Below are 27140 nucleotides of genomic sequence, written 5' to 3' on the forward strand. Positions count from 1 at the left end.
AAAGGGACAAACCAGTAACTCTTGGTAAGTTTTCTAAACTTTAATAATATTCTTAATACCAAGAGTTTGCTTCAAAGTTAGATTTGTCAGGCAATGACTATAACAGCAGTTAAGGCCTAAGGCATAATATTGGGTAAGTAAGGTCAAACAGCAACTTAGCACTGAAGCAAGGAGTTAGCAGTTATTGAATCCTTATTTATTTTTTTTTAAAAAAGGCTTCTTGCATCAGTCTGCACCCTCATTTCCATTTCTCTGCTCAATTAACAAATTAGCTCAGAGAGGAGGAAACTCCTGGTGCAAGCAGTACTTTCAGAGCCAGGTCAGTTATATCCAGTATAAAACGAAGACATGAAATGGAAGATACGTTACATCTATATTGGATATATTATCTTGAACAACAGCTGGGGAAAAAAAAATATGCACCAAATGACCATTTCAAAAGTATACTGAAATACTTCTGGATGCTCAGATACTCCCAGACACACCAGACCATGATTTCATATGAGGAAGATACATCCTACCACAACACTACTTGGCTGTGGTTATGGACTGACACACATTTCGTAATGAGGTAAAACATTCAGAGCTCTGAAGCTCGAGATCTGCACCCACGCTAGGGAAGGTCATACTCTGTGCCACTGCCACCCTTCTGCCACACGGGAACACAATTACTCAACACAGATGCTGTTTTCACAAGAAAATGGCCACCTTGGGCAGAACAGATCAGAAAATTGGTTTTAACAGCTCTCAGTACGTACTTTAATGATTATTTTGTTATACTGAGGTCTTTCAAAAAGTATCAGTCAGGTAGAAAATGTGAGCCTTTGTTTCATTGTCCACAACAGACGTTCTCTACAGTCCTTCTCCACACTGAATTGACGGGGTTTCCCACGTGTCCTCATCTGCCAAGTGAACCATCTGTGAAGTCTGATCCACAGGTGCTTTCTCACCCTGGGCTATTAATAATGCACCATCTTCTCCTCCTGCTAACTGAAGGTCAGAGCTACAAGAACAATTAGATTCATCAAGTTTGTCCGTCAAAGATTCTGCTGTAGCTGTAGAGGACTGTTCAGTCTCTGTTTCAGCTTGCGGTTCTGTTTTAAAATGAAGTCCAAACACGTTATTTCGGATGAGGTATCGAACACACTGCAAAATCACATTCCTTTCGTGTCGGATGTCCTGGGCCAGTAACTGGAAAGAAAGAAGAGAACATGATGCACATTTCCCTCTATTGCTCTGTAGATGATATAAGTCTAGCAAGATGTACGGCTCTACTCGGTAATTTTGAACATCTCTGAATTTAAACAGTCAGCTCTCTCACACGAGTCCTGGACACACGGAGCAGGAGACTGCCTTACCAGACACAGCACAGGAAAGCCACGTATTCCCACATTCAGTGCTTTTCCACCGACTGACTGGGGCTTTGATTGAGCCAGCAAGCATGTTTTGACAGCACTACTGCAGAGTTTGTTGGTCTGGGATATCTAAGGGCTTGCTGTCCCCCTCTCTCACGCCGGCTTGTGCTGATCATACCCCTTACTGCTTCAGCCCAACTCACCAGCTGGGAGAAAAGTAATGTGACAATTAGCAGCAGACAGAGGGGTGTTTGGGGTTTTCTTTTTACAGGGCTTTTTTTTAGGGAAGAGTGTGTCAAAAACCACATGGAGTAAGCAAAAAGGGCCAGCACAGCAGAGAAGAAGAGGAGGGACCAGGCAGCTGGAGAGGAAGCTGCCAGAGTAGTGCAGGTTGATGGTCAAACACCACTTTCACAGTGACAGAGGCTCATAGTGGCCACAATTCACTATGGTACTGGCACAGGACTGTACCACTGAAAAGGATGAGAAATACTCACGTGCCCAAAGTGCACGTTTAACTACCACTCATTTAGCACCATTAAGACAGGTAGAACAAGCTGACAAATCTGATGTTATCTTTTGGATTAAGCTGCTCAGTCTCAGTTTGCTCAGGTGGTAGAGAACGTCACTCAATATACCTAAACACCAGGAATCTCCCCCTCAATTATCTAACTGTAGACCCAGATGATGATGTTCTTGTATCGTGGACTATAAATAACATCTGAAACAAAGAACGCATTCCAGGCCATGTATTCCAGTACATCAAGATAACAAGTCTATTAGCATCTTTTACACTTCCCAGGTTATACTTTATCTGTAATTTAATATCAGATGATTTTATTAGAAAATCCCTATAAGTAAAAGATGCTTATAAGGAAAAGGCATGTTTCACCAGGTACCAGACTGTGGATTCAAATAGCAATAACTGGTTTGGGCTATAATCCACCAACTTAAGTCTAATAGCCTCTAAGGCCTCCCTCATCTCCTTTAACCTCACACTAAAGTTCATTTTGGTATTAAAAATGAAAAGTCAGCCAGAAGGCTGAAGGACCTTTTGTCATTTCAAGTGTTGGTAGAACTAGTACTCTGAACAAACATGTTTAGAGCAAGCGGCTAAATCTGTAAATACTTGATCATTTCAGGAAATCTGTATTACACATCCTAGCTAAATTTGGCTTGTAATGTCACAGAGAAGCTTTTTTCTTGCTGTCGTTGTAAGTTTCAACAGTAATTTCGCCAGCCACTTTACAGTGTGCGTATTTCTCTTTTGACTAGTTACTGAGAGGTGTTACAAGCAGCTGACACCTAAAACGGGCCTTCAGAAACCTCCTGTATGAATTGAGATGCACATTAGGGCAGGGAAAGGACAGCATAGTCTTTGCCAGACTGGGAGAAACTGCTGAATTCCCAAATGGCCAAATAAAGGCACTGATGGGATGCACTATCACCCTGTCAAAGACTGTACTTTCGTATTATATTTTTTAATGCAGGGAAGGGTATCAGCAGATTGATGCTACTTCCTCACTTTTTGGATAAATTCTCAGCAGCAACTCACTGCAAAATCTCAACCTTCCTTCCTCAAGGTTTTTATACCCTGACCATTTCTGACAGCAGAAGCCTTCCTGCAAATCTCAGGCACTCCTCTGTGATTCAGAGCCGCAGTGCACGTCCTTTAACAACAGTTTTGAGCAACATTAAAAGGCTAAAAAGCCCACGAAAATGCAATTTTAAAAATGGACTATACTGGCAAACTACAGTTCGGGCTTCCAATGTTCTGCCAGCTTCTCTCAGCATGTGGGACTTCATCTGAATTTTTTCCAGTCCTCACTGCTTTGATCACCAACAACTTTGAAGAGCAAGAGATAAAGACAACTGCATGCTTAGGGAGCTACACAAAGGGCAAACACTTCCTTTTCAGTCACTAGGAGCTTTAATTCTTGGCAGCAACACTAGTATGTGCTAGGACTATCAAGGGATTTCTCCCACATGTGCAGCTTGGGACGTGGCTTATCAGGCATCCCGTGCTTAAACATCCTGTGCTCTATCAGAGCCCTGATGTGAGTGGCACCCTGCTTCCTCCCGTGCCCTGCCCACAGCAGTTTTCCTTTGACGAGGAAGCTTTTACAGAATCACAAGGGTAGTCTATCTAGCTATGGTTGCTTTTGAGTACTAAAAGAAAAGTTTGGCCTATACTAGAGAAAGCCACCAAACTTCCAAATAGGATGCTTTCCACTGTTACTGAGAACAGAATGATAACATCCTGGACTCACCCGTATAATCTCTTTTTACCCTTCTGCAACACCAACGTGCTCTTCAAGGTATCAGTGCTGTCACTTCCTCAGATGGATCTAAACATGCCTAGAGAAGAATCCTACGCACGTGCCAGGTTGCTGCTCAACACCACTCTACAGTTTAAGTCACCAACGCCCTTATCAACAAGATCTCTTTGACCGCATCTCAAAAAACTGTACGCTCCTCAACCAGGGGAAGGCAGCTGAATAGCAAAGCTGGGAGAAAAGGGAAGAAGATCAGAATAAGGCTGATGGGATCACACACAGACAAAACCTACTGGATACTACCACAGAGAGGGCAGTGGGAGGAACAAAGGCTTTGTCCTTTGAGCAGCTCATTTAAGGCACATGATTAAGTTGTCATCTCTTGCTCAAAGTCAGTCACTACCTTAATGCACACCAGAGTATTTCTATATGCCTATTTAAGCACCTACACCTTCTCCAAGTGAAACGCTCACTTCACTGTTTTTAAGACAGGACCTTTGCTAACAGACTGCTCTAACTTCCCACAGGGAAGAGGGGAACCACTCACAAACAGTGCTACTCTTGTACAGGAGGCGTTATTTTAGCACTAAGAGCGTTACCATTTCCAGCAGAGTCGGACGGCGCTTCGGAAGGAGAGGTAATGTTTTCTTGCCCCAGTTACCAGGCCCTCTGGGGGGACGTGCATTTGAATTTGAGCTTCTTAACGTCGTGCCTGCATATTCTGGACGTTTTTGATTCGGGTTTCGACTCCGAGGAACATAAGTAGTTTGAGGCGTATTTCTGAGCGCAGGCTGGTTTTCCTCAGCTTTTGCTGCAGTCTTGACAGGGATTTCTTAAAGAAAAAGAGCACACTTTCATCTCAAACTTAAAAGCCTCTTTAACATGCTTATATCCCCATGCACTGGCAGTTCGTTAGTACTATTCTTGCTCATCTAACCTGATATGAAGATGTTCAAGGTTTAGTTGGAGGAAGGGAGGGTTTTGTTTGGCTTGGGTTTGGGTTTTCTTTAAAAATACGAAGAATAATCTCTAAACATTCACAGAAAGGAAAACAAGATATTTAAATTCTGCAATACCAAAAAGCAAAATAGAAGTAGTACAAGCTGAACGAGGCTTTCAAATCTCTGCCTTGTTATCACTTAGAAAGTATACTGCTGGCGCTTCGTAACATAGCTTGCTGCAAATTTGGCTGCTGAGAAAATAATGATACAGTTAGGGCAGAGGATACCCAAGTTCAATTTCCTGCCTGCTAGATGCTCTCTGTAACTGAGTAGGCCATCTAGGGCAAGTAAGGCACAGTGACTACCTGCAAAAGCGAGGAGCAGCAGCAGTTCTCTACCATATGCTGATGCATACACTCAGAGAAGCACAAAATCCAAGTACCAAAGAGTTCAGGTCTTATGGCAACACTCAGCAGCCTTCTATGGAAAAAGCCCTTAAGGACATGGAAATTAATTCACAGGGTGAGTATAACAGCTTTTTCCTGGCACTGTACAAACATGATTTGAAGGGAGATTGAAGACAGGCTGCTTTTTTTTCCCCCAACCAAGGGAAAAAAGACGGGAAATTCGATGACACACACCCTAATCAAACGCATTTTATGACCCCCACTTCAACCCAGGACATGCTGCTGAGAAAAGGCAAGCAAAGGGGGAGTGGAAAAACCCATCCAGTCTTTCAGGAAACTCTGTTTGAGGCTTTCTAAAGTAAGCCGTAGGGCTGGGGGGTGGGGAGGCATTAGATGCAGCACAGGCTAAGTGGACAAGGCCATCCCTGTGCACTGGCTGTTCTACACAAATGCTGTGTTCTCTCTGGGTACTTCTCCAAGACCGAGAGCTATCAGCATACTGGGAAAAAGTAATGGTTCACCCAGTAACCCCAGTTACCGCTCAAAATTGGGAGGAGGGAGTCATGAGGAAAAAAGAGGAGCAGAATAATGGCATAAGCTTTTACTCCTTCCTCTCAGCCTGACTTTATGCATGGCTTACACCAGTATTGGCATGCACTGTCATTGAAAGCAAACTGGAAAGGATGTGTACATAGACCACAAAAACATCCCTGTGCATAATCCTTAATGAGCCTTCCTGTTTACTTGTATAAGCATAAAAATCAACAGGTACAAGACAGCTCTGAGTTACAGCACTGGTAGACAGGCCAGAAATCAAAAGGCATTTCCATAGCCAAGTGTTTTGGAGACACAGCCGCTGAACTGCCATTACCTTAATGTCTTTGATAAATGTAAGCCACAGCTTACATGTTGCATTTTCTTCTGCAACACCTTTGATTTCTCTTAAAAGTTTTTTTCTCAAGAAATTTTAAGTATTATATAGGTTCTGCTGATCACTTGCAGCTTTCAGCAGTTGGGGCCACAGCCATAAAGAGCTACTGCTGGGCTACTGCACTCCTAAACGCTGTATTTATAAATACATAGGGGCTGGACAACGGGATGGGAGGTGGTGAAGGACCAAATAAAGAAGCGAAGCCCCTGCACCCTTCCCAAAGAAAGGTAATTTGTGATCAGCTTTTATCACTGTTTGCAGTCCGCACCAGTGCGGCAACATAGGGTAGAAGGGGAGAGAAGGGCAGAGGACACGTTCCTACGCACCTTCAGGCTCGCTGTCGGACGCACTGCCATAGTTGGCCGACAACGAACTCAAGGCAGACGTGACCTGCTTGGGAACGACAGTCAATCCCAGTCTCCCGTCTTCGGCTGCTGCTTCGTCCTTGTCGGATTCTGCAGGGAGAGAAAAGGTAAGAGGGATTTTTCCCAATAGTCCTGCATGCCAACAGCCAGACTTGCTGCTAAATCCCCATCTCACCACTATGCAAGCCCAGTGTTGGGCACCGTTGCTCAACACCACGGACTGACAGAAATCCCCCACATTTGCCAACCCTCTACAGACATTCGGTGGCAAAGTCTTCTCACCACTGATTTACAGTCCTGCCAAAGCTACAGAAGCAAAAAGTTTCCCGAAAAAGAACTTGGGCTTTCTGGTTCTTTCTTTGCATACCAAACATAAGTTTTATTTTCAAGTGCAGGTAAAGAGAGAAAGAGGATTTCATAATATGTTTTGAAGTTTTGCTGGATTTAGCCCTGCAGAGGCAGGGGGTCGGGGGGAAGGATCCAAAAGCCAGTCAGGTTCATTCAAAGTGAGAATTTAAGAGCGAATAAATTCTGGGATAGTAAAAAAAGTTCATAAGGGACATGGAGAACAAAGGCTACAAATTAGATGATCAGTTTTCAGCAGTACTTCACACCGTTTGATACTTAAATCCCTGCAGAGCATTACAGACATGCATGAGTAAGTGAGGCATTACAGTCTCAAACTACCTCAAAAGAGAATACCAGGAAGATAGGCAGCAAGTGGACCGAAAATGCTGAAATTGAAGATACTAGAAAAACAGAGCCCTACCAGAAAAAGATTCCTAAAAATAAACATGCAAAATTAGGATGGCTTTAGTTTGAAACAAAGGATCTACATGCACTAAAATCTTGGAAAGACTCTCAGGTGAACAGTGCGAGAGTCAGCAGGAGAACTAGTAAATGCTTTTCAGTAATACACCTGCATACACACTTCATACATATATAAAAAATACATATATACACACACATATATATGTATATACACAAACACATCCCCACTAATAGAAACATTTTGAAAAACTAGCTTGTTGAGACTTAGAGAAAAAGAATAGCTGCAATCTTATTTCCATAAAGAATCATAGAATGGTTAGGGTTGGAAGGGACCTTAAAGATCATCTAGTTCCAACCCCCCTGCCATGGGCAGGGAAACCCTCCACTACACCAGGTTGCCCAAAACCTCATCCAACCTGGCCTTGAACACTTCCAGGGATGGGGCATCCACAGCTTCTCTGGGAAACCTGTTCCACTGCCTCACCACCCTCAATGTAAAAAAATTTCTTCCTTATATCTAATCTAAATCTGCCCTCTTTCAGTTTAAAGCCATTATCCCTTGTCCTGTCACTACACACCCTTGGAAAAAGTCCCTCTCCAGCTTTCCTGTAGGCCCCCTTTAGGTACTGGAAAGCTGCTATAAGATCACCCCAGAGCCTTCTCTTCTCCAAGCTGAACAGCCCCAACTCTCTCAGCCTGTCTTCATAGCACAGGTGCTCCAGCCCTCGGATCATCTTCGTGGCCCTCCTCTGGACTCACTCCAGCAGCTCCATGTCCTTCTTGTGTTGGGGACTCCAGAGCTGAACACAGTATTCCAGGTGGGGTCTCACGAGAGCTGAGTAGAGGGCCAGAATCACTTCCCCTTGACCTGCTGGCCACACTTCTTTCGATACAGCCCAAGATGCGGTTGGCTTTCTGGGCTGCCAGCGCACATTGCCGGCTCATGTTGAGCTTCTCATCCACCAGCACTCCCAAGTCCTTTTCCTCAGGGCTGCTCTCAATCCATTCTCCACCCAGCCTGTACTTGTGCTTGGGATTGCCCCGACCCACGTGCAGGACCTTGCACTTGGCCTTGTTGAACTTCATGAGGTTCTCACAGGCCCACCTCTCCAGCCTGTCAAGGTCCCTCTGGATGGCATCCCTTCCCTCCAGCATGTCCACAACACCACACAACTTGGTGTCATCTGCAAACTTGCTGAGGGTGCACTCGATCCCACTGTCCATGTCTCCAACAAAGACGTTAAATAGCACTGGTCCCAGTACTGACCCCTGAGGAACACCACTCGTCACAGGCCTCCACGTGGACATTGAACTGTTGACCACAACTCTTTGAGTGCAACCATCCAGCCAATTCCTTATCCACCGAGTGGCCCATCCATCAAAACCATGTCTTTCCAGTTTAGAGACAAGGATGTCGTGTGGGACAGTATCAAATGCTTTGGATAAGTTCAAGTAGATGATGCCAGTTGCTCTTCCCCTATCCATCAATGCTGTAACCTCATCATAGAAGGCCACCAAATTAGTCTGGCAGGATTGAAAAAAAGAGAAAGAGTTATACCCTCTCCCATCCTGTCTGTCTAAGCCTGCTCCACAGGAAAACTGCTTCATACTTGTTAAGAAAATTTCACTGAAATAAACACTTTTGAGATCCTTATTTTGAAATCATAAGTGTTTCTCTATTCTTTTCTAATAGATCATTAACAATTGGCAATTGGATTCATTGTAGCTCACACCGCTCTGTAAAACAACTTTTCGATAAAACACACAGGTATTTATCTAAACTACTTACCTGCCTCTTTTTAGTTTGAGCTCTTTTTGAGAAAGGTTGACTTTCACTGATTTAGTAATCATGCCAGTTCACAATTACATTGGAAGCTCATGCTAAATGCAGTGCGTTTTTTTCATGGAGAACACATAGCACCTGCATATACTTAAGCAATTACAAAAACAGCATTTACTTCAAGTTATTTTGATTCATTACTGCTTTTTTCTAGCTCATCCAAAATGGTAAGTGCATACTGTGGTTCGGTGCCTTTTCTTTTTATTTTCTTTAAATTTTAAAAACTTACTTTTAATTTGCTTTTTAGCAAATTAGGAAAACATATTTTCTGGAATCAGCAAGTTTGCAGATGACACCAAGCTGTGTGGTGTTGTGGACACGCTGGAGGGAAGGGATGCCATCCAGAGGGACCTTGACAGGTTGGAGAGGTGGGCCTGTGAGAACCTCATGAAGTTCAACAAGATCAAGTGCAAGGTCCTGCACATGGGTCGGGGCAATCCCAAGCACAAGTACAGGCTGGCGGTGAATGGATTGAGAGCAGCCCTGAGGAAAAGGACTTGGGAGTGCTGGTGGATGAGAAGCTCAACATGAGCCGGCAATGTGCGCTGGCAGCCCAGAAAGCCAACCGTATCCTGGGCTGCATCAAAAGAAGCGTGGCCAGCAGGTCAAGGGAAGTGATTCTGCCCCTCTACTCTGCTCTCATGAGACCCCACCTGGCATATTGCGTTCAGCTCTGGAGTCCCCAACACAAGAAGGACATGGAGCAGCTGGAGCGGGTCCAGAGGAGGGTCACGAAGATGATCCGAGGGCTGGAGCACCTGTGCTATGAAGACAGGCTGAGAGAGTTGGGGCTGTTCAGCTTGGAGAAGAGAAGGCTCTGGAGTGATCTTATTGCAACCTTCCAGTACTTAAAGGGGGCCTACAGGAAAGCTGGAGAGGGACATGTAGTGATAGGACAAGGGGCAATGGATTCAAACTGAAAGAGGGCAGATTTAGATTAGATATAATGAAGAAATTTTTTTATGTCAGAGGGTGGTGAGGTACTGGAACAGGTTGCCCAGAGAAGTTGTAGATGCCCCATCCCTGGAAGTGTTCAAGGCCAGGTTGGATGAGGCTTTGGGCAACCTGGTGTAGTGGAGGGTTTCCCTGCCCATGGCAGGGGGGTTGGAACTAGATGATCTTTGAGGTCCCTTCCAACCCCAACCATTCTATGATTCTATGATTCTCTTTGAGAATTTGGGGGAAGCGTTAGGCACTACTGAATACAATTGACTGTTTCTGGTCAGTAGATCCCTCAAAATTTTACACCTGACAGGCCCATCATCTTACCTTGTTTCTGCTTATAAATCAAGAGGAAAATTCTGTTTTCTCATCTCCCATTCAATTTCTCAGTTTTGAAGGCACTCGCCACTAAACAGAACTTAAGCGAATGCGTTATGCAAAACACACATTCCCTTTAGAGAAAGGGTTGCTGCCGTTAGAAAGGTTTAAATACTCCAACAAAATGTACCTACACAGTAAAATCATGGATTCCAGCTGTATGAATTTTTTTTTTTAAATCTACTTAGTTATATCGTGTTTGTTATGACTATATTTCTCAATAGTATAAAAACTCCAACTGGCTTTAATACTGTGTAATAAGCAAGTACCACATTCCTTTCTACCTTATAACAGAAGTTATAGCTGTACTTTGGTATAATTAGACTTTTTATCATTAAGTAAAACACAGATGCTGTGGGGAAATACAGTTATATTTAAGCATGCTTAAGTTTCCCAACACGCAGAGACTAGTGGAATAAACAAATTGCATAGGGATGCTGAGTTCTTGTTCCCACTAATAGAAGATGATGTTTTCAAGAGGAAAAACTCAGCATCATTCGTCTTTCCAGGGATGCATTCTAGCCTTATTGCTAAAAATAGCTAGAGTATAAGTCAGTTTACATGCCATATTCTAAGAGTACTGCATCACTGCAGACTACATTATAAATAGTTATATCTGGTGAGTTTATATTGCTGCCAGCATGTGAAAACAAGACACACTCATGAAAAAAAACAAAGCAGCAATACTTCAGAGAACATACACATATGGAGAGTATCAAGAGTAAATTAGATAATACAGCAAAAGCCAGAATTAAAAGAAAAAACGCTGACATTTTAAGTAATTCACTTAACTCATACAGGAAAATCCATTTGTTTTCACATTCTAAATACTGTTATTTTCAAAGACACAAAGAGATATTTAATAGTCTTTTAAAAAAATGTGACTGTTGAAGTACTTTTTTCTTCTGGCTTTATGAAGATTTTCTTATTTTACATGTTTAGCTTAGCAAACTAAGTTGGTGCACATCCTTTAGAATATTGTACAGTGTTTACGTCAGAACACATAACACTGCACACAAACTTTATGGCAGCACTTCCAAAACCCTGACTAGCAAGCAAAAGTTTCAACATCTAAACTTAAAACAACTCAGATGCTGTTTCTTTTCCTCTCCTTCCTAAAGTTACTAGAGAATCACTTCCCTACGGTCAGAACCACCTTCCCTTTGCTGCCTCTCCCAGTTAAGTGTTTTGGACACAAAAACATTCTTAACGAGGAGATTACAGGTAAAATCAGATTATTATGGTAAAGTACTTGATAAAATAAAAATAGAATTGAGGTGCTTCATTAAAAGCCCAGAAACTCTCTTCAGTTTGTTAGCTAAATACTGATTTAGAGCAAGTAACGTATTCTAAAACATACAAAGCTAAGTATCCAGAGTGATTATTTTTCAAATCCAAGACACATCTACATCCTGTCTCCCAACACCTCCCCTTCAGATTAAGCATTTTTTGATGACAGAATAAAATTTAATGCTTCCTAATCCTCACAGAAAAATCCGAAAGACATAAAAGTAGCTTGCTAGGTTTTCCCTGTGTGTTTATAACATGATCGACTTAGCTTGCAAGCAAACTTATGTAGAAGTGCTTCATGCTGGCAGTATCTTAAACATTCTCGTGTCAGCCTTTCCAAATCAGAATTTTTCCTCCTCTTCAACGACTTTGTGTTTCAGCTTCTTTTCAAACCGTATCTCAGCCAAGCCTACTAGTTTTAGCTCCTCCTACTGGCACACGTGGACATGAATTCAGTCAGACATATACAGGTATCAAAAAGACTTCCAGACTACTGAGATACTTTCCTCCACAACAGGCCAAGCCTACTAGGGCAGAAGCTCCCCAGAATTCAAGATTTACCACATTTCCTTTAGATAAAGCACTGATCCGCTCTTTCACAATAATCAAATTGGGAATTCTCTTAGAAGGTCATGTCCTGAATCAAGGTATCTCTTTACAGGAGTTTCCATTTACAAGGAAGTTCTAAGTGCAAGTTTTAGGGGCAGGGATGTTGGACAACCTTCAAGCTTATGACCCTGTTGGCCCTGGCATTACTCTTGCCACAACACAGCAATCCCAGGCTATTTTGTTAGTAACAATGAGAAGATAAGTATGACAACAGGCTCCCCACTATTATCCTCCAAGAATACCATAAAGTCTTGCATCGATCTTCTACTAAGAGAGAGTTTTCCCATTTTAAACGTGCCCAGTTAGCCCTCTTTCCATCAAGGGCAGAGTTTACGTGTTTCTGGAAATCCCCAGCTCTCCTCAGAAGTTGCTAGTTACGCAAAAGGTCAGTAATCGCTTCAGCGGTACTACTTAAAATAAAAGTTCTCCAAGTTCCTTCATCTTACCAACATCACCGTTTGCCAGAATACCGAGAGGGTCCACGTCCTTCACGTACGGCTGAGGTGCCAAAGCACGCTGTTTTTCATGTTCCTTGTCACATGTGCTGTCTTCTGTTCCATTGGCTTCATTTTGAGTTCTATGTACATCATAGTGACCACCATTTTTCCTAAATTTCTTCCAGAATGGACACCTTTGTCTTCTCCTCTGTCTTCCTTGCTGCCCAAGCCTCTCTTCATTTTCTGAATGTTTCCACATCCCCTTCATTTTGCTGGAGAAGAGAAACACAAAGCTCATACAAATGACAAGCTATGAGAATAGATCAACTGACGTAACCAAACAGCTCAGGCTCACATTTAAGGTTCAGCAACACAGCACAATGTCAGGACTTACTCCAGCTCAGATAACATGTGGTGACAGACCAGACAGGCAGTCACAGCTCATCTCATCGGCAGGGCAATGTGACAAAGCTGGAACCTAAATGAAGAGTTTGAAGTTCATGACTAATCTTTTAACACGGCAAAGGGTCCATGAGCTAGGCAAGTTCCTGATCACCTACAGCATGAGGATGCAGTGCTTTCATTTCACATTATGAAGTCAACAAGCAATTAAGTCATTCAAAACAGGAGAACGTAGAATTAAAAAAGAAGTATCTATTATAAGCATTTTTCCACTGCTGAAGTCTCCTTTTTCCAGTTCCAGCTCAGAGAGGGTTCTTGCTGCACTAAATCCATTCAGCCATCTGACACCGTCAGTTGTGACAACTGGCTACTCCCGCCTCCAAATTACAAGCCATTCATCTTTTTCACTCCAATGGAAAAGGAGTAAAAGAAACTTCTATCAGGACAATGAGGTTTTTAAAAATCTGAAACAAAATAACAAGCCCTAAAACATGGGAAAAGTACAGCATGCTGATTCCACTTATTTTCCATTGTTCCATAACCTTCCAGGTGATCTTATGAACACAAAACATGTTTATAGGAAGGTACCTGGAGAGCTTACAAACTCTCATCAAAGTCTATTGATACAAGAATACGTGTGACCTAGACAGAAAAGCAAATATAGAAGGGACAACCTAAACTTGCTGAAAATACTTATTCTCCTGCAAGAGAAACTTAATTCAGCAAAACAAGCCTGCAACTAATTACAACACAAAAATGCACATTACAACCATGAAAGACAAAAAGTCTTCCATCCTGAGTGAGCCCCATGAGCTCACTACTCACTCCCTCAGCCTCACCTACAGCACGGCAGACGTTCTGTCATCCCTAGTCAACCACATAAAACCATACTTGGGCAAGAGCTTCATTCTTCCTGAAACTTCTCCCTGGCTCCAGAGTCGTGCATCTGCAAGCAGTCTCACAGGTGCATTTCTAATCTGGTACCTAGTCACTGATAAGCAGCCAGTGGAACATAGTGCAGAAAGAAAAAAAGAGCATAAAAGCAGGGCAAATAGGCAACCTTCTCTTTGCTTACTTTTCAGTGATGTATCACTTAGAGACCCTCTCTGGCTAGAGATGCTCCCAAGACGCTGACTGTTTTACATCTCATGCCATGTCAATGTCTGGTATCCCTGAAATCTTGCAGCAAGGTGTTAATATTTTGTGAAAAAGGACTTCTTTTGTTTTGTCTTCATTCTGATGTCTGAAATGGTCATTTGGTACTCCCATCCTTCTCAAGTTACAAGAAACAGTGTATAACTGCATTCTGTTCACCTCTTCCCACCTCTGCAATTTTCCTAGACCTCCATCATACAGCCTTCCCAAGCCACCAACTTCTTTGATTGTACAGAAACATTCTCATTACCAACATTCCTCTCTTCCATACCGTTCCAGCCTAAGTCCTTGAGAGAACGGGGCCTTCCATAGCATTCAGAATGGCTTTATATCACACCAAAACATATTTCATTTCATTCCCCAGTCATTTCATAACAGTGTCTAACACTGACTGCTCAGCCCTGATAGCGTCATCCACCACAGTGCTCCTGTGGCACAAGAGGCAAGCCACCACCTTCCTGTGCATCAGTGCCTCATCCACAAAAGGAGGCTAATATTAACTCCCATAATTCAACTCCATCTAGACAGAGACCTACACTTCTGAATTTGTACAACCGGGCTCTAAATTCAGGATGATGTTGTATAACCTAGAAGATTTTGAGCAAATATAGCTCAATTAGAGGTGTTGTCCTTGACCAAGGCTTAAAACCAACATTCTGATTTCCCTGGGGCCTCAAACACCCAGAAAGAACTCCCAAGGTCACAAACACATCCCAACAAACATCAGCCTGGCATCTGCCTTCCCTTTGTGAAAGATACACTACTCTTCCCTTCCCGTTCGGAGGGGATAAAGAGCCATGTGCTATTTATCAGCTGTTGCGAGACACCAGACAGACTACCAAAGTGATCCTTCTGCATCTCTAAGCTCACACAGGGGGATGCTGAGAATTAGCAGTTGTAAAGCACTTCAGAGAACCACAAATGGAAAGCGCCGTAGAAGTGTTAAGTATCTAATCCTTTCTAAATCTTACTTAGCTATTTGCTTTAATAGTACAGCTTGCAGAGAACAAGCTGTATTCTATTTTTGCCTCATGCATCACTAAATTTGCCAGATAAGCACTAATTCCAGAATCTTTACTGTTGATATACAAAGCAGAAATGACAGCTTTTTGGACAGTTCATCAAGTCTATAGTGCTAACAGCTCAGAGAAGGAAAAGGAAAAAAGAAGAGATTTCTAAAATCAACCAGAATTAAAGGTCACTAGGTGAAAGCAAACATTCTAGAACTTGGGATAGGGGGGTGGGACACACATACAGGCTTTCCAACTTTCCAGATACAAAGTTACTAACAAACATATCGGAATGGAACTGCTGATGGACATTCAAGACTGCATAATGCATCCGACTCACAGCCACAAGAGCTGCCAAATAAACCTATGGACACCAAACAGCTTGTTACTGTCACAAGTAAGACTCATCTTTGCTAATAAGAATCCACAAACATAACATTACATGTTTGTGGCTTTAGTGTCAATGCCTAGGTTTGATTCCTTGGGTCCAAAGCACTTCTGCAACTTTATATCCTTTGAAGGAAGTTTGACTTCAGTCCTTTATAAACCTTTCCTTCCAAAGTCATAAAAGGCAACCAGCTAGAGGGGGTGAACAAGTGTTGGGTCTTCAGAAGCACATGCTGCATCAAGGTAATTTGAACTATCAACATTTAGCAAATTATTCTAACCTGACATGAACCCTACTCTGCACTAGTTCAACCGCTTTACCATGGTGCAAGTTTTATTTTGTTTGGTGTCACCCCCTATGAAGAAAAAAAACCCTAGGCAAGCTCCAGCTTCACTTTCATGCAGCAGCAAATGGTATTTAGCAAGAGCCCCTTAGAACTAAGTCCGCTCCTGCCTTCCAGCTCAGTTGTTCTAGTTTAAACAAATGATATTCTAGGAGCGTGGATCATTGTAACATTTTTTTAAAAAGTCTTCCCACAGGCCCTGAAGTAGAGCTAATGAAGTTAGCTGGTTCCACATCGCATTGGCAGGAAGAGAAAAGAACAAAGACCATACTGGAAAGTAATTCACAATATAAGGGAGAGAATAGATAAAAATTCAAGAGGAGTAAGTATTAGATGCAGAACAAAGGTAGCCGATAAAGATGATGGGAGGTAGAAGAAGGAAGTAGCACTACTTAAGCTATGAAAATAGTTAAATCTTCCTCCCCTCTTCCTTGATTATTGATTCAACATCTGAAAGGAGAAAGTAAGAAGCCAAATCCACTCATAAAATCTCTCTTGGCCATTTTCAGGCATTAAAAGATTAGACCATGGGGATTCATTATGTCGCGTGACTTCCGTCCCCTTAAAGAGTAATTCCTTAAAGAGATCAAGGTTACACTGACCTAATGAATGGCCACTAGAATGTGGTTTTCTCAAACAAGCCAGAGTGCAGAATTCAACAAGAATATCAGATTTCTAATATAATTATCGTTTAATTTAACTGAAGTGGCCTAGGTAAACAAAAGAACATTACATTTGCCGTTTGTCAAACGACCTGTCCTCTGTTAAAGGGCAGCTAAGTCGTGTGTACAGTGGGAGCATAACTGCTGGGAGACCACAGCAAGAAAGTGTGCTTCTGAACTCATCAGGAGGAAAGTAACAAGCTTGTTTCAAAACACTTACCCAAACTGTTGGGTAGTCAGCACTTCTCCCCGTTCTTCCTTCTGCCTCTGCATCTCCTTCTTCTTTTCAATATTTGCCAACGTAGGAAAATTTCTAGAAGAAAAAAAAATAATTCACTGGCTCTTAAATGATTCACTGTACTTTGCCAATCCCTCCTTTCCAAAACCAGCATCCTGTGTAAACATAATGATTTTTAAAACATTTCATGGAAGATTAACAAACTTCTTAAAAAGGCATTGGTGAGGAAAAGAAACCTGAGTGCATTTATGCTTACATACTCAGCTATAGAAAAAAAAAAAAAATCTACCAAATTGGCATGATTAGCTTTACTAAATCATCAAACAAGCTACAGACAAACTGTTCAGTCACACTTATCGACTCTCTGCCTGCCCCTACACGTAACAGCACAATTTGGTCATGCAATTTTGTTTTTCTGGTGCTTCAGTTGGAGCATTTGAATTATTTTAAAATGTACAACATGCCTTTAGGAAACCAACTGCTGAGTTCTTGTAATATCAAAAAAAAAGGTTGTAATAATAGCTTCTGGGTGCACAAGACTCCTTTAATATGACAGTTAGTGAAAAGCACACAAGTTTCCTCTTGAGCAATATTCAGTATTGTACTTGCACACTGACCTCCAGTTCACCAAAATGACTGTCCCTTTTTAATTCCAGCTTCAAGGAAAATTGCTAAGTCATGCAGATCAAAACAAATCTACTGTTATAACCATCTCCCAAATGGTCCCTCTCTTCCATTCCCCACCTCCCTCCCTACGGACGAATGCCATGCTGGTTCTAACACGCAAAGCCTGCTGCAAATTACCATCAAAGCCCAAAAATGGCTACGCTAGTTGCTCTGTAAACATTAGTTAGCTAAATCCCAGTGCTTTGAGATAAAGGTGGTAAATGAGAAACACATGTGCACCCCCACCAGCCTCTGGATAGAAACGCAAAGTATAAATATTTGATAAGTCTATTAAATGGAGTAACGAGAAACTTGGAACAGCTACTCACTATATATAGCTATCAAAAAGGACATGTATCTTTCTTTAAATATTTAATCTTATCACATGCATCCTCCGTGTTTAACGACGTGAATGTTAAGTGCCACATTGATACAAGACAGCTTCAACCACATATCAAGGGAAAAAGATGAGAAGCATTTCCTACGAGACACACCTAAATTACAGAAGTTGTCTCCTTTAAGAGGATTTGAACACGAGCTGTCAATGTCTGTTTTCATTGGATTTCTCCCAGAAATCCACCATACAGCTCAAGCGAGCCCAGGGATGTGATGTTTTTACCTCTGCTCTTCCCTGTTAGCTATGTTTGTTCATCCATGTTATAACACTCTCAGCACAAAGCAAGTGTGCAATTAATTATTTAATCTGAAGAGCTTTGCATCGACAAAGACCCCTGTGCTTGGCACCTCTGCACAGTTTCTGGAGAAGGTGCTTTCCTTCACATGAAAAAAGCTCATAGGTGGAGAGCGAGCTATAAAATAAGTAGTAAAAGTAAGCCCCAAGCTTGTCTAAGAACTTTTTTTTTTTTTTTTTTTAAAGACATAAGGGAAGACCCTTAATCCTGGAGTAAAGGAGCCTTAAGTGCTCTTGTAGTTATGCTGATTAAGGACATATTCAGACACGCTCTCACAACATGATTTGAGACATGACTGCCTCCCACTTTCATTCCTGTGAGTTACCACTCCCTCCACCGAGCCATCATAATGGACTCCACGAATGCTTTTCGGTTTAATTCATTGCCAAGACAGACAGATTTCTCCTAAACCACCCTTCCAGTTGACACAGGCAGTAACTAACAGCTAAAGAGAGCTCAAGTCATAAGCCTGAGTATGCCTGCAAAAGCACATCTGAAGGCACCTCTAGTGGCTGTGTTTATTTTCTGCAGCTCTTCTCAAATTTTTAATAGCATTTTACTCACTGCCTTTACTTTGTGCAGAAAATGTACCTATTTTGACAGTGCACGTGCAGTGTTCCACTTCACTCACAATGAGCAAATGAGTATCTACGAGTTTATTCTTCCATCTAAGGAACTGGTGGGCAGCAAGCTCTAGACATTCGAGTTCGCAGGTCACCAGCCTTGGTACGAGGTAGACAGGGTTCGCTCCTCCCCAGGTGCTCTGCTGTGTGATGATGAGGCTGGGCTAGGCCCACCAGTGGGTCTTGGTGGGATGTGGTCAAGTCAACCCTGTTGTCCCTGCAAGGAGCAAGTGGACCAAAGAGGCATGCACCGAACTTACCCACCCACCCCAATATACCAGCCCCAGTGCAACTTTACAAGTCATCGGGTACCACAGCCCCAGCACAAAGAGGTGGTCCATGCACCTCCCAGCATCAGCTAGATGTACCCACAGGAGGCAACAAAATTCAGTTGGACCCTAAGCAGAGGCAGATGCTTACAATGGAAGCATTATGGTCCTGAGGTGCAACTTTATGGCAGACTTCACAAACTTCGCTATCTAAGGACAGGCACAAAGTACTCGAGAGGTCAAAAAATCTAAAAGTGAGGCCACAAGGCCTCATGAACCTAAGCAACTTATTGTAAACGAGGGAGTTAAACCAGGATGTGGTGGTGTGGCACAGTAGGTTTCATGAAGGAGCCAGTACTGCCAGAGAAGGCAGCCCTATTTTACAGCAGCTGCAGTTTCCAACCATAGATACTTCTACAATCCAAACTGGAAGTTTTTCAGTATAAATTGTCAGGATAACGCCAGAAAATTGGTTTTCAGGCTGAGTATATTACATATATACCAGCAAAGTGACATGCAGGTAAAGGATACTCTAAGCTTCCAGAGAGAGGGAATGGTGACATCGACTACAATCACTAACATATGTGCCTTAGTGAAGAGATTTTTTTTTTTTCAATAAATGAATGCACTAGCTGCAGTATAAACATAGATGTTTTATAGGCCAGTGTACTCTCTTTTGTTCATATAAACATCAGAGCAAACTAGCTGTTAGCAAGCAGTGGAAAAACAGGGCTTTGCCAATGTCTAACAGAGACGAGACCTGGTTCCATAGCAGTTTACACAATGCCTTTCTGAGTATAGAGCTATATAAGTTTATCACCTGTACAGAAACAGCACTGTGACCAAATTGCCTCAATAATGTCTTGAGCTGGTCTTGATTGCACACGCATAACCCACGGCAGAGGGAACATGGATAGCCTAAAGGAAACAAAGATGGCCCAATAGATAGCTGATAAAACCTTGGTTTAAGACTCCAAGGCATTTTATCAAGCATTGGATCTCCAGTGTGATTTTACCATACGTTAGCTGAGGCAGTTTTATTGCTAATCCATACCTGCAGTTTGGAGTAAACTTTATGGCATCTAAGTTTACCTTGATCTACCAACACACTTCTACTTTGCTCTTTCTCTACTTTCACCAGGTGCTAAGAAATTACTTTCCTTATTATATATTTAGCTACTATGAACGCAACACCAGGGACGATTCCAAGCTACTCTAGGATTATCATTATTCAACTAGAGATCCACAAACTAATTAAAAGCGCTGTGATTGACAGTACTGGCCTTCATTCATTAAGCACATGCTCAGCCTACGAGATGTACTGCAAGGAAACATAGCAGTCGATCCCTAACTGGCTAAAAAAAACCTGAATGGATTAAAGAAAGCAGAGGAAGAGGGTGAGAATTTACAAGCAACACACATGATCAAGAAAATCCTCGAATGTTATATTAGGACCTAAGCAAGAATAAGTTTAATGATTCGCTTTAGCACCAGAGCAGCCTTGCTACATTCTTTCTAATAACCTTTGATCAAGAAGAGTTGGTTAGAAACAGATGGGCTAGCAGGACCCAGATCTCTCTTGGGAAGAAGGGAAGATGGCAATATCTCATTCTGACACATTAAGGAAAGGCACTGCAGACAATTCCCTTTAAGATCACGTCTAAGAAAAAAATATGCTGAAAACAGCACATTTCTCAACACTTGGAAGGGACAGGCCAAATACATACAAGAAAAGTAACTAATCACTAAAGTTGATGTCAGACTTTGCCAACTCTCTTGTCTGAAAAACCCAGGGAAACCCTGAGATCCCGTGGAACTTCACCTCTATTGCTGTTCACTTAATTAGATTGCCTGGCTCAGCAGGTTCAACGGGCCACAAACCATCAGAATCTTTTAGGTAAGCAGAGACCTGAAGGCTGCAGCAATGAACAGGGCATTGTACAGAATCAGACAGGAAAACAGCATTCCCACCCAGCATGCTTCATACGGAGATACTCGCTCCTTACCAGCTCTCCCCCCCCCTTCTCTTCCCTCTACGTGAGTAAGGCTGCACTTTAAACACAGACTCTTTCCAATAGATTTTCAGCAGGATACACAACTGAGCAACGCAGCAGCTAAGTAAGAACAAAAATCTCAACTCTGTAAACAATTATTTATAACAGCTGAAAGAACAAGCAAGACAGCAACATTAGGGATGTTGCATGGAAACATACATGTTAAATCACTGCAACCTATTAAGAAACAAACTACTAATGACCTAAAAAGATTCATTCTTAGCTCTGACTGGAGCGTCTAGAAAGAAAAAGGCTTTTTCCTGTCACCATAAACCAAAACTGCTTAATAGCTCAGACTTCCTCTGGTGTCCTTTTTTTCTGTACAATGCAGTGTTTACTATGAGTCAACAACAGACCTACAGTACTAAACTGATGCTTTGCTGGTGACCCAATTAATGCTTCACAAAAGTTTAAGTTGGGTTTCTCTCTTTTTTCTCCCCTCCTTTTTTTTTCCTTTAATTAAAGAAAAAAAAAAAAGATGTTAGTACAGCTTCCTTGCTGTACAAAGAGTAACAAAAGCCACCCAGGTGGTCATTCTACAGCCATCTATTATAGCTAAACAAGATGCCTACAAGAAGGACTGAAGTACCAAAATAAGCCACAGCACTACTCCATCTAGTGGTCTTGTCTTAGAAGGTCCTAATCCCATATTGCCTTTTTTGGCTGGTGGTTGTGACTAGAAGACTTTATTACCATTGATTTTATTGTGCTGCAGTGAACAAAGGCTTTCACCAATGTTGTACCACAGCCAAATTTTATTCATCTGCAAAAACCTAACAGTATCCATGAGATTTCTAGAGTTTCCTGAGTTTCTAGAGAACAATCTCAGGGAGAGTATCATCCTTACAATCAACTGCACATAAAAGTTGCTTTGACTCCTAGCACCCACCCCCCAAGCAAAAAGTACCTAAAACACGATTGTACACTCAATTCCTGCTTCCCTAATGTTCTAGTGTACAGTAAAGCATGTCCTGACATACACACCTTAAACATCTTTTCAACACAAACCTTCGCATCAGCCACTAGACAGAAACTCTCCCAAACACCTCCCAAACCAGAAAAGTGTATGAAAAGTTGAAAAAGAGTAGCAGAGACTCTGTACACAAGTACTGATGCTTTTCTTTGGAGCTACTGTTAGAAAATTAAGTGTAGGCCACCAGATAGACAAATCTAAGGACATTTTGGGGTTTCCTAACCCTGTTAACACTTCATATTTTAAGTAACAAAGGCATAGTTAAGTATCATTGTTGGGAATAAAAAGGACAGTAATATATAGATTGAAAACACAGAACCCAAGCCCTCAAACATCTTTTGAATAAAAGGAAGGAAACATTGGAACCAAAACTAATTTAACACCAAACTTGTACTTGCACAGATCACAAGAAATTTTTGTCTGGTTAACTACAGCATTCTGAACATGGAAGAAAATAAATTTTTTGTTTCTGTATCGACAAGAGGTGGCTTTTTTTAAAAAAGAGAAACCTATGGATTATCTTCCTTTGTAAAAAACGAACAGCAGCTGCAACAGTTGACTGCTGTGATATGCAGACATAGTGATAAGACTCCCCTTTGCCTTTCTGAAATATGCTCAAAAAGCTGAAACCATGTCCAAAGGAATGTTAAAACTCGCAAGGATGAACTTACATGGGGAGAAATTTTGCTTCTCAATATAGCAAAAAATGATAGGAGCCAATAAAAAAAAACCTCACATGCTGTTCATTCTTCTTTTTCACAAAGTCACTATGTAAAATCTAATTAAAGGAAGTCAGGTTAAAAGCAAGAATGCATTAACATTGCTTTCTGACATAAACGCAAGCTGGATTCATCAATAAGACTGTATCAGACAACTAGGTTTATTTTCATTTAGAAAAAAAAAGGTGACTAGTATATGGCCCTAGCTCATCACCCGTGATCTTGAAATTAAATTTGTATCACTTCCCACCCTGCATATAGGACTCTTGCTCACAGAAACAAAACCCGTGTACTGATCACTCGCAAGACTATGTTCTAAGTCAGGAGCAGAAGTGAGGAAAACCTACAGCATCTTTCACCTGCTGGAAAAGGGTAGATTTTAATCTGTTCAACTCTGTAGAAAAAAAACAAACAAAAAAAAGCCCACAAAAATCAGTGGGATAAGGTCTATGGCAGTACAGTGTGAATTTTTAAACTTTTCAATGCTGGTCAACAGAAAAAAGTTATATCACCTCACATCACTGAATGAGAAATAATGCCTACATGGGAATTTACCTTGCACCCTAGGTACAATCCAAGTTAGACTCGCATCATTCATGGATTCTGTTCTCTTTCAGAAGAAAAGTGCCAAGCAACATAGAAAGTTCTTAAAAATTAGGAAAACTCCCTGTTGAGGTCTACTGGGACAACTTAAGCTGTGGAACTTTACACACAGTGGGATGTATTACAATTATAGTTGAGTTCCAGATTTCTTAGCTATTAAAAAAACACCAAGCAAACACACGCACATTTCCGACCTAAAACATCTCAGTGATCAGGCTAAAAGGAATGAGTCATTCACCTTAACCTGGGGTACCAAATCAAATGAGAAAGCTACTTCCTTCTCAGATTGTATGTTGCCTTTTATTATAATCATCCAAATTATTAGAGTCTCTGCAGCTCACATCCTCCTGGCTCAGGCATTCTGACACAGACCACTACTGCAGGAGTTTTGCGGAGTCAAAGGAACAGCAGCAGCAAGCAGGTGCTGCTACTGTCCTTCAGTTATCATCTAATGATCACACAGGGAAAACACAGAAAAGCAAATCCATAGGGAAAACAAATCTTACTCACTTTTTTCTTTCTTCTCTCCATCTAGCGATCTCTTCTGGACTTTCTAATTTTATTCTTTTAGCACCAGGTGCATGTGCCTAAGGAAAAAGTATTTCATAGGTGCTTAAAAGGGGAAGGGTAAAAAAAACATCATTCTGTTAACTATAGTAGTATCACACTGTTTCCACCATTTCCGAAAGTGGTCAGACTGCACACAGCAATTACAAATTGAAGCCATTAAAAAACTCCATAGTATTTCACATGTTTCATCCACTGTATTGCCTTACAACAGATTCTACTCAGAGGTGATACGTTTTCCTTCCAGAAGAATGAAAGCAAGCCTCTGAAGAATGAGAAAAGGGATACCTACGTTCTTCCAATGTATCTGAACTATCTTCTCATGTGCGCTGAAATTGCAGCCTTCTTCTGTGCACTGCAAGAAAAGGAAGTGAATTTAAGACACACCAAATTACACAAACAAATTATAAACAAGCATCTGAGCACACTTCAAACTCAGTACCAGATGCCTGTACAGTTAGTTACACAGAACTTCTAAGCTATCTAGTTTCAAGACAAATGCGATCTTAAAAACAGAAGGGATAATGTACTTTTAAATTTAACTCGATTTTAGAAAAAACAGCAAAGCCAACATATCTGATAACTGGAGATAATGTGAAGTTAATCTAAGAGCAAGACTTGCAAGACTCTTCGATTTCACATTTTGATATTTCTTGGCAATAAAGGAGTGGATTTTTAAAATAAGTTTTCCACAAAGTCTTTTCACGCAAAAATTTTACATGCTATACTAATGTCAATGAATTAATTCCTACCACTGGGGTGACTTGGCAACACCTCACAAGACAGACACTAAAATGACTTAAGCAATGAAACCAAAAATACAACTGAGACCTCCTTTACACACAGCATTGAGAAAAAAAATCCCCTAACAATTTTCTTTGCTCTGGAATCTCTTTGCCAAGTCCTCCATTAAAAGAGTGACTACAGCTAACTACTTATCAGGCAAAAGTTTAAAATCAACGTGTAAATAAAACAAGCCAAACTCATCGACCTGTTTATGCTGTGAAATATGTTCATCATACTTCTCCTGGTTTTTATAGCCACGGTCACAGGTATCACAATAATGAGAGAAAACCGGCTCTTTTTTCTTTTTGGTCTGCAAAAAAAAAGAAGAAATCATCTCAAGATCGCAGATATAAGATTACAAGGTATTCCTACGTTTAATTAGGTGTCAAACATTTTCATAAGTATTTTTGTTAATAAAACCATTAATTAAAACATTTTTCAAAAGTTCCAAAGTTAAGCTAACATAATATGACAGCGTTAAAAACTCAAATCATGCTCTTCCAAACAAAGCACCCTGCACTCAGTTCTTTCCACTTACCACCTTCCCATCAATTATTGCTTCCACAAACATATCCAGATGTGTTGAGGGCTGGGAGGAGAGCTAGGCTACAGCCCTGAGCCTCTTCCCTGTCAAGTCAGACCATTCCTGTTCTCATCTGACATGAAAGAGCTCAGGGGGCAGCGGAGACCCTTCCTTCTGGTGATCTGGCTGTCTCGCCCTGATAATATAACAGAGTGCTAACATAATTTAGGCACTTGGGCATCACCAATGTAAAAGCTTTTCTAAAGTAAATCTGTGTTAGAATCTGGTTGAAATGTATCTTTCTTTCAATGGGCTCAAGATTTGCAGACTGTCATGCGTTTCTCTCCTGTAAGGGCAGGCACATTAGACAAGAGCATGGGATGTCTCTACAGCACCATGGGGCAAGTCCCACATGACTGCCACCATCAGCACAACAGAATGGTTTGGGTTGGAAGGGACCTTCAAGGGTCATCTAGGCCAACATCCTGCCACAAGCAGGGACATCTGTCACTAGACCAGGCTGCTCAAAGTCCTGTCCAATCTGACCCTGAACAGTTCCAGTGACAGGGCACCTACAGCTTCTCTGGGCAACCTGTGCCAGTGTTTTACCACACCCACTTTAAAAAGTGTTTTCCTTATGTCCAATCTAAACCTACCCTATTTTAGTTTAGAACTATTACCCCTTGTCCTGTCACTACAGGACCTACTAGAAAGTTTGACCTCATCTTTCTTATATGCTCCCTTTATATACTGGAAGGCTGCTATAAGATCTCCCTGGAGCCTTCTCTATTCCATGCTGAACAACCCCAACTCTCTCAGCCTTTCTTCACAGGAGAGGTGTTCCAGCCCTCTGACAGATTTCATAGCCCTCCTCCGGACCCATTCCAAGAGGTCTATGTCTTCCTATCCTAGTGCTGGCGAGTCCAGTCCATACCTTTGGCTTGTTATTGTCTTCTGGAAAACGTTTACTAAACCCAGGTGCTTGCTCGCCTTGCCATTTCTGGGAGAAATTGCCGTTTCCACCTTCCAAAAATAATAATAAAAAAAAAGCCAGTTATACATACAGCTATACGCACTCCCTTCTACCTCGGTGGGCCCACTGTGGCAGGGCAGGGCTTGGGGGAGACACAAGCTGGGGCTGCGCGACTGGTGCGGACAGCAGGGAACGCGCTTGGGGGGAGTCCTCCGCCCCGCAGGGGTTAAGGACAGCCCCATGAGGGGTGGGAAGGAATCAACGGGCCCGAGAGGCGACTTGCCCCCACCCCTTACCAGCGTGTGGGCCCGGCAGTCGCTCTCCGTGGGCCGGCGGGTACCAGGCGGCGGGCGGCGTGTATGCGTCCGGCGGCGGGTAGCCCTCGGCGGGCGGGCAGCTGTCGGTGGGTGGCGGGAAACTCTCGGCGGGCGGTGGGTACCTGCCGGGCTGTGAGTAGTTCTCAGAAGGCGAGTAATTCTCACCGGACGAGTAGCTGTCGGCGGGCGTGTGGGTGTTGGGCGGCGGGTAGCTGTTCGGAGCGGGGTAGCGCCCCGGCGGCGGGCAGGGCCCGGGGGCAGCCCAGAAGCCGGGTTCCCAGGGGGGCGGCGGGCCGAAGAAGGGCGGGGGCAGCCCGGGCGGAGGGAGCCCCGGCGGGGGCGGCGGGTACCAGGCGAAGGGGTTCATGTCGGGCGCGAAGCGGCCGCCCGGGTGCAGCCCCCGCTCCGCGACGTGCTTCCACCACCACGTGGGGCTACACCGGGAGGGGGGCACCGCAAAATACGTCACTTCCGGGGCTTAGCCGTTCGCCGAGGGGGTAAGCCCTCCCGGTGAGTGCGTGTGAGACGTCATTCGGAAGCGCCGGAGGGGCGATGGCGGAGGGGCGGGGAGCGCGGAAGCGGCGTCGGACGGGAGAGAGGGGCTGGCCTGCGCCCCCGAGCCCAGCGCATGCGCG

The 27140-nt window shown here is 42.6% G+C and overlaps 1 protein-coding gene across 1 annotated transcript; it reads right to left on the minus strand.

Moving 5' to 3' along the window:
* Window positions 1-225: 225 nt before the first annotated feature.
* NUFIP1 (nuclear FMR1 interacting protein 1) lies at window positions 226-26872 on the minus strand. Its single transcript, XM_009981079.2, has 10 exons — window positions 26485-26872; window positions 26150-26238; window positions 24898-25002; window positions 24199-24261; window positions 23850-23926; window positions 16723-16815; window positions 12552-12814; window positions 6237-6365; window positions 4231-4463; window positions 226-1191 (listed from the first exon to the last, which is right to left on the minus strand). The coding sequence occupies exons 1-10, from the start codon at window positions 26870-26872 to the stop codon at window positions 853-855; spliced, it is 1779 nt and encodes a 592-aa protein (XP_009979381.2). The 3' UTR covers window positions 226-852.
* Between the last annotated feature and the right edge of the window lie 268 nt (window positions 26873-27140).

The sequence above is a fragment of the Tauraco erythrolophus genome, chromosome 1, assembly GCF_009769465.1.
Source record: "Tauraco erythrolophus isolate bTauEry1 chromosome 1, bTauEry1.pri, whole genome shotgun sequence".
Taxonomy (NCBI): Eukaryota; Metazoa; Chordata; class Aves; order Musophagiformes; family Musophagidae; genus Tauraco; species Tauraco erythrolophus.

Bases quoted from the DNA above. Each gene is read 5' to 3' on its own strand.
- NUFIP1 (XM_009981079.2), bottom strand. From the start codon at position 26,872: ATGAACCCCTTCGCCTGGTACCCGCCGCCCCCGCCGGGGCTCCCTCCG. The intron at 26,239-26,484 runs GTAAGGGGTGGG...TATTTTTGGAAG, and splicing joins ACTGCCGGGCCCACACGCTG to GTGGAAACGGCAATTTCTCC. The intron at 6,366-12,551 runs GTAAGATGAAGG...CTCTCCCTGCAG, and splicing joins TCTGGCAAACGGTGATGTTG to AATCCGACAAGGACGAAGCA.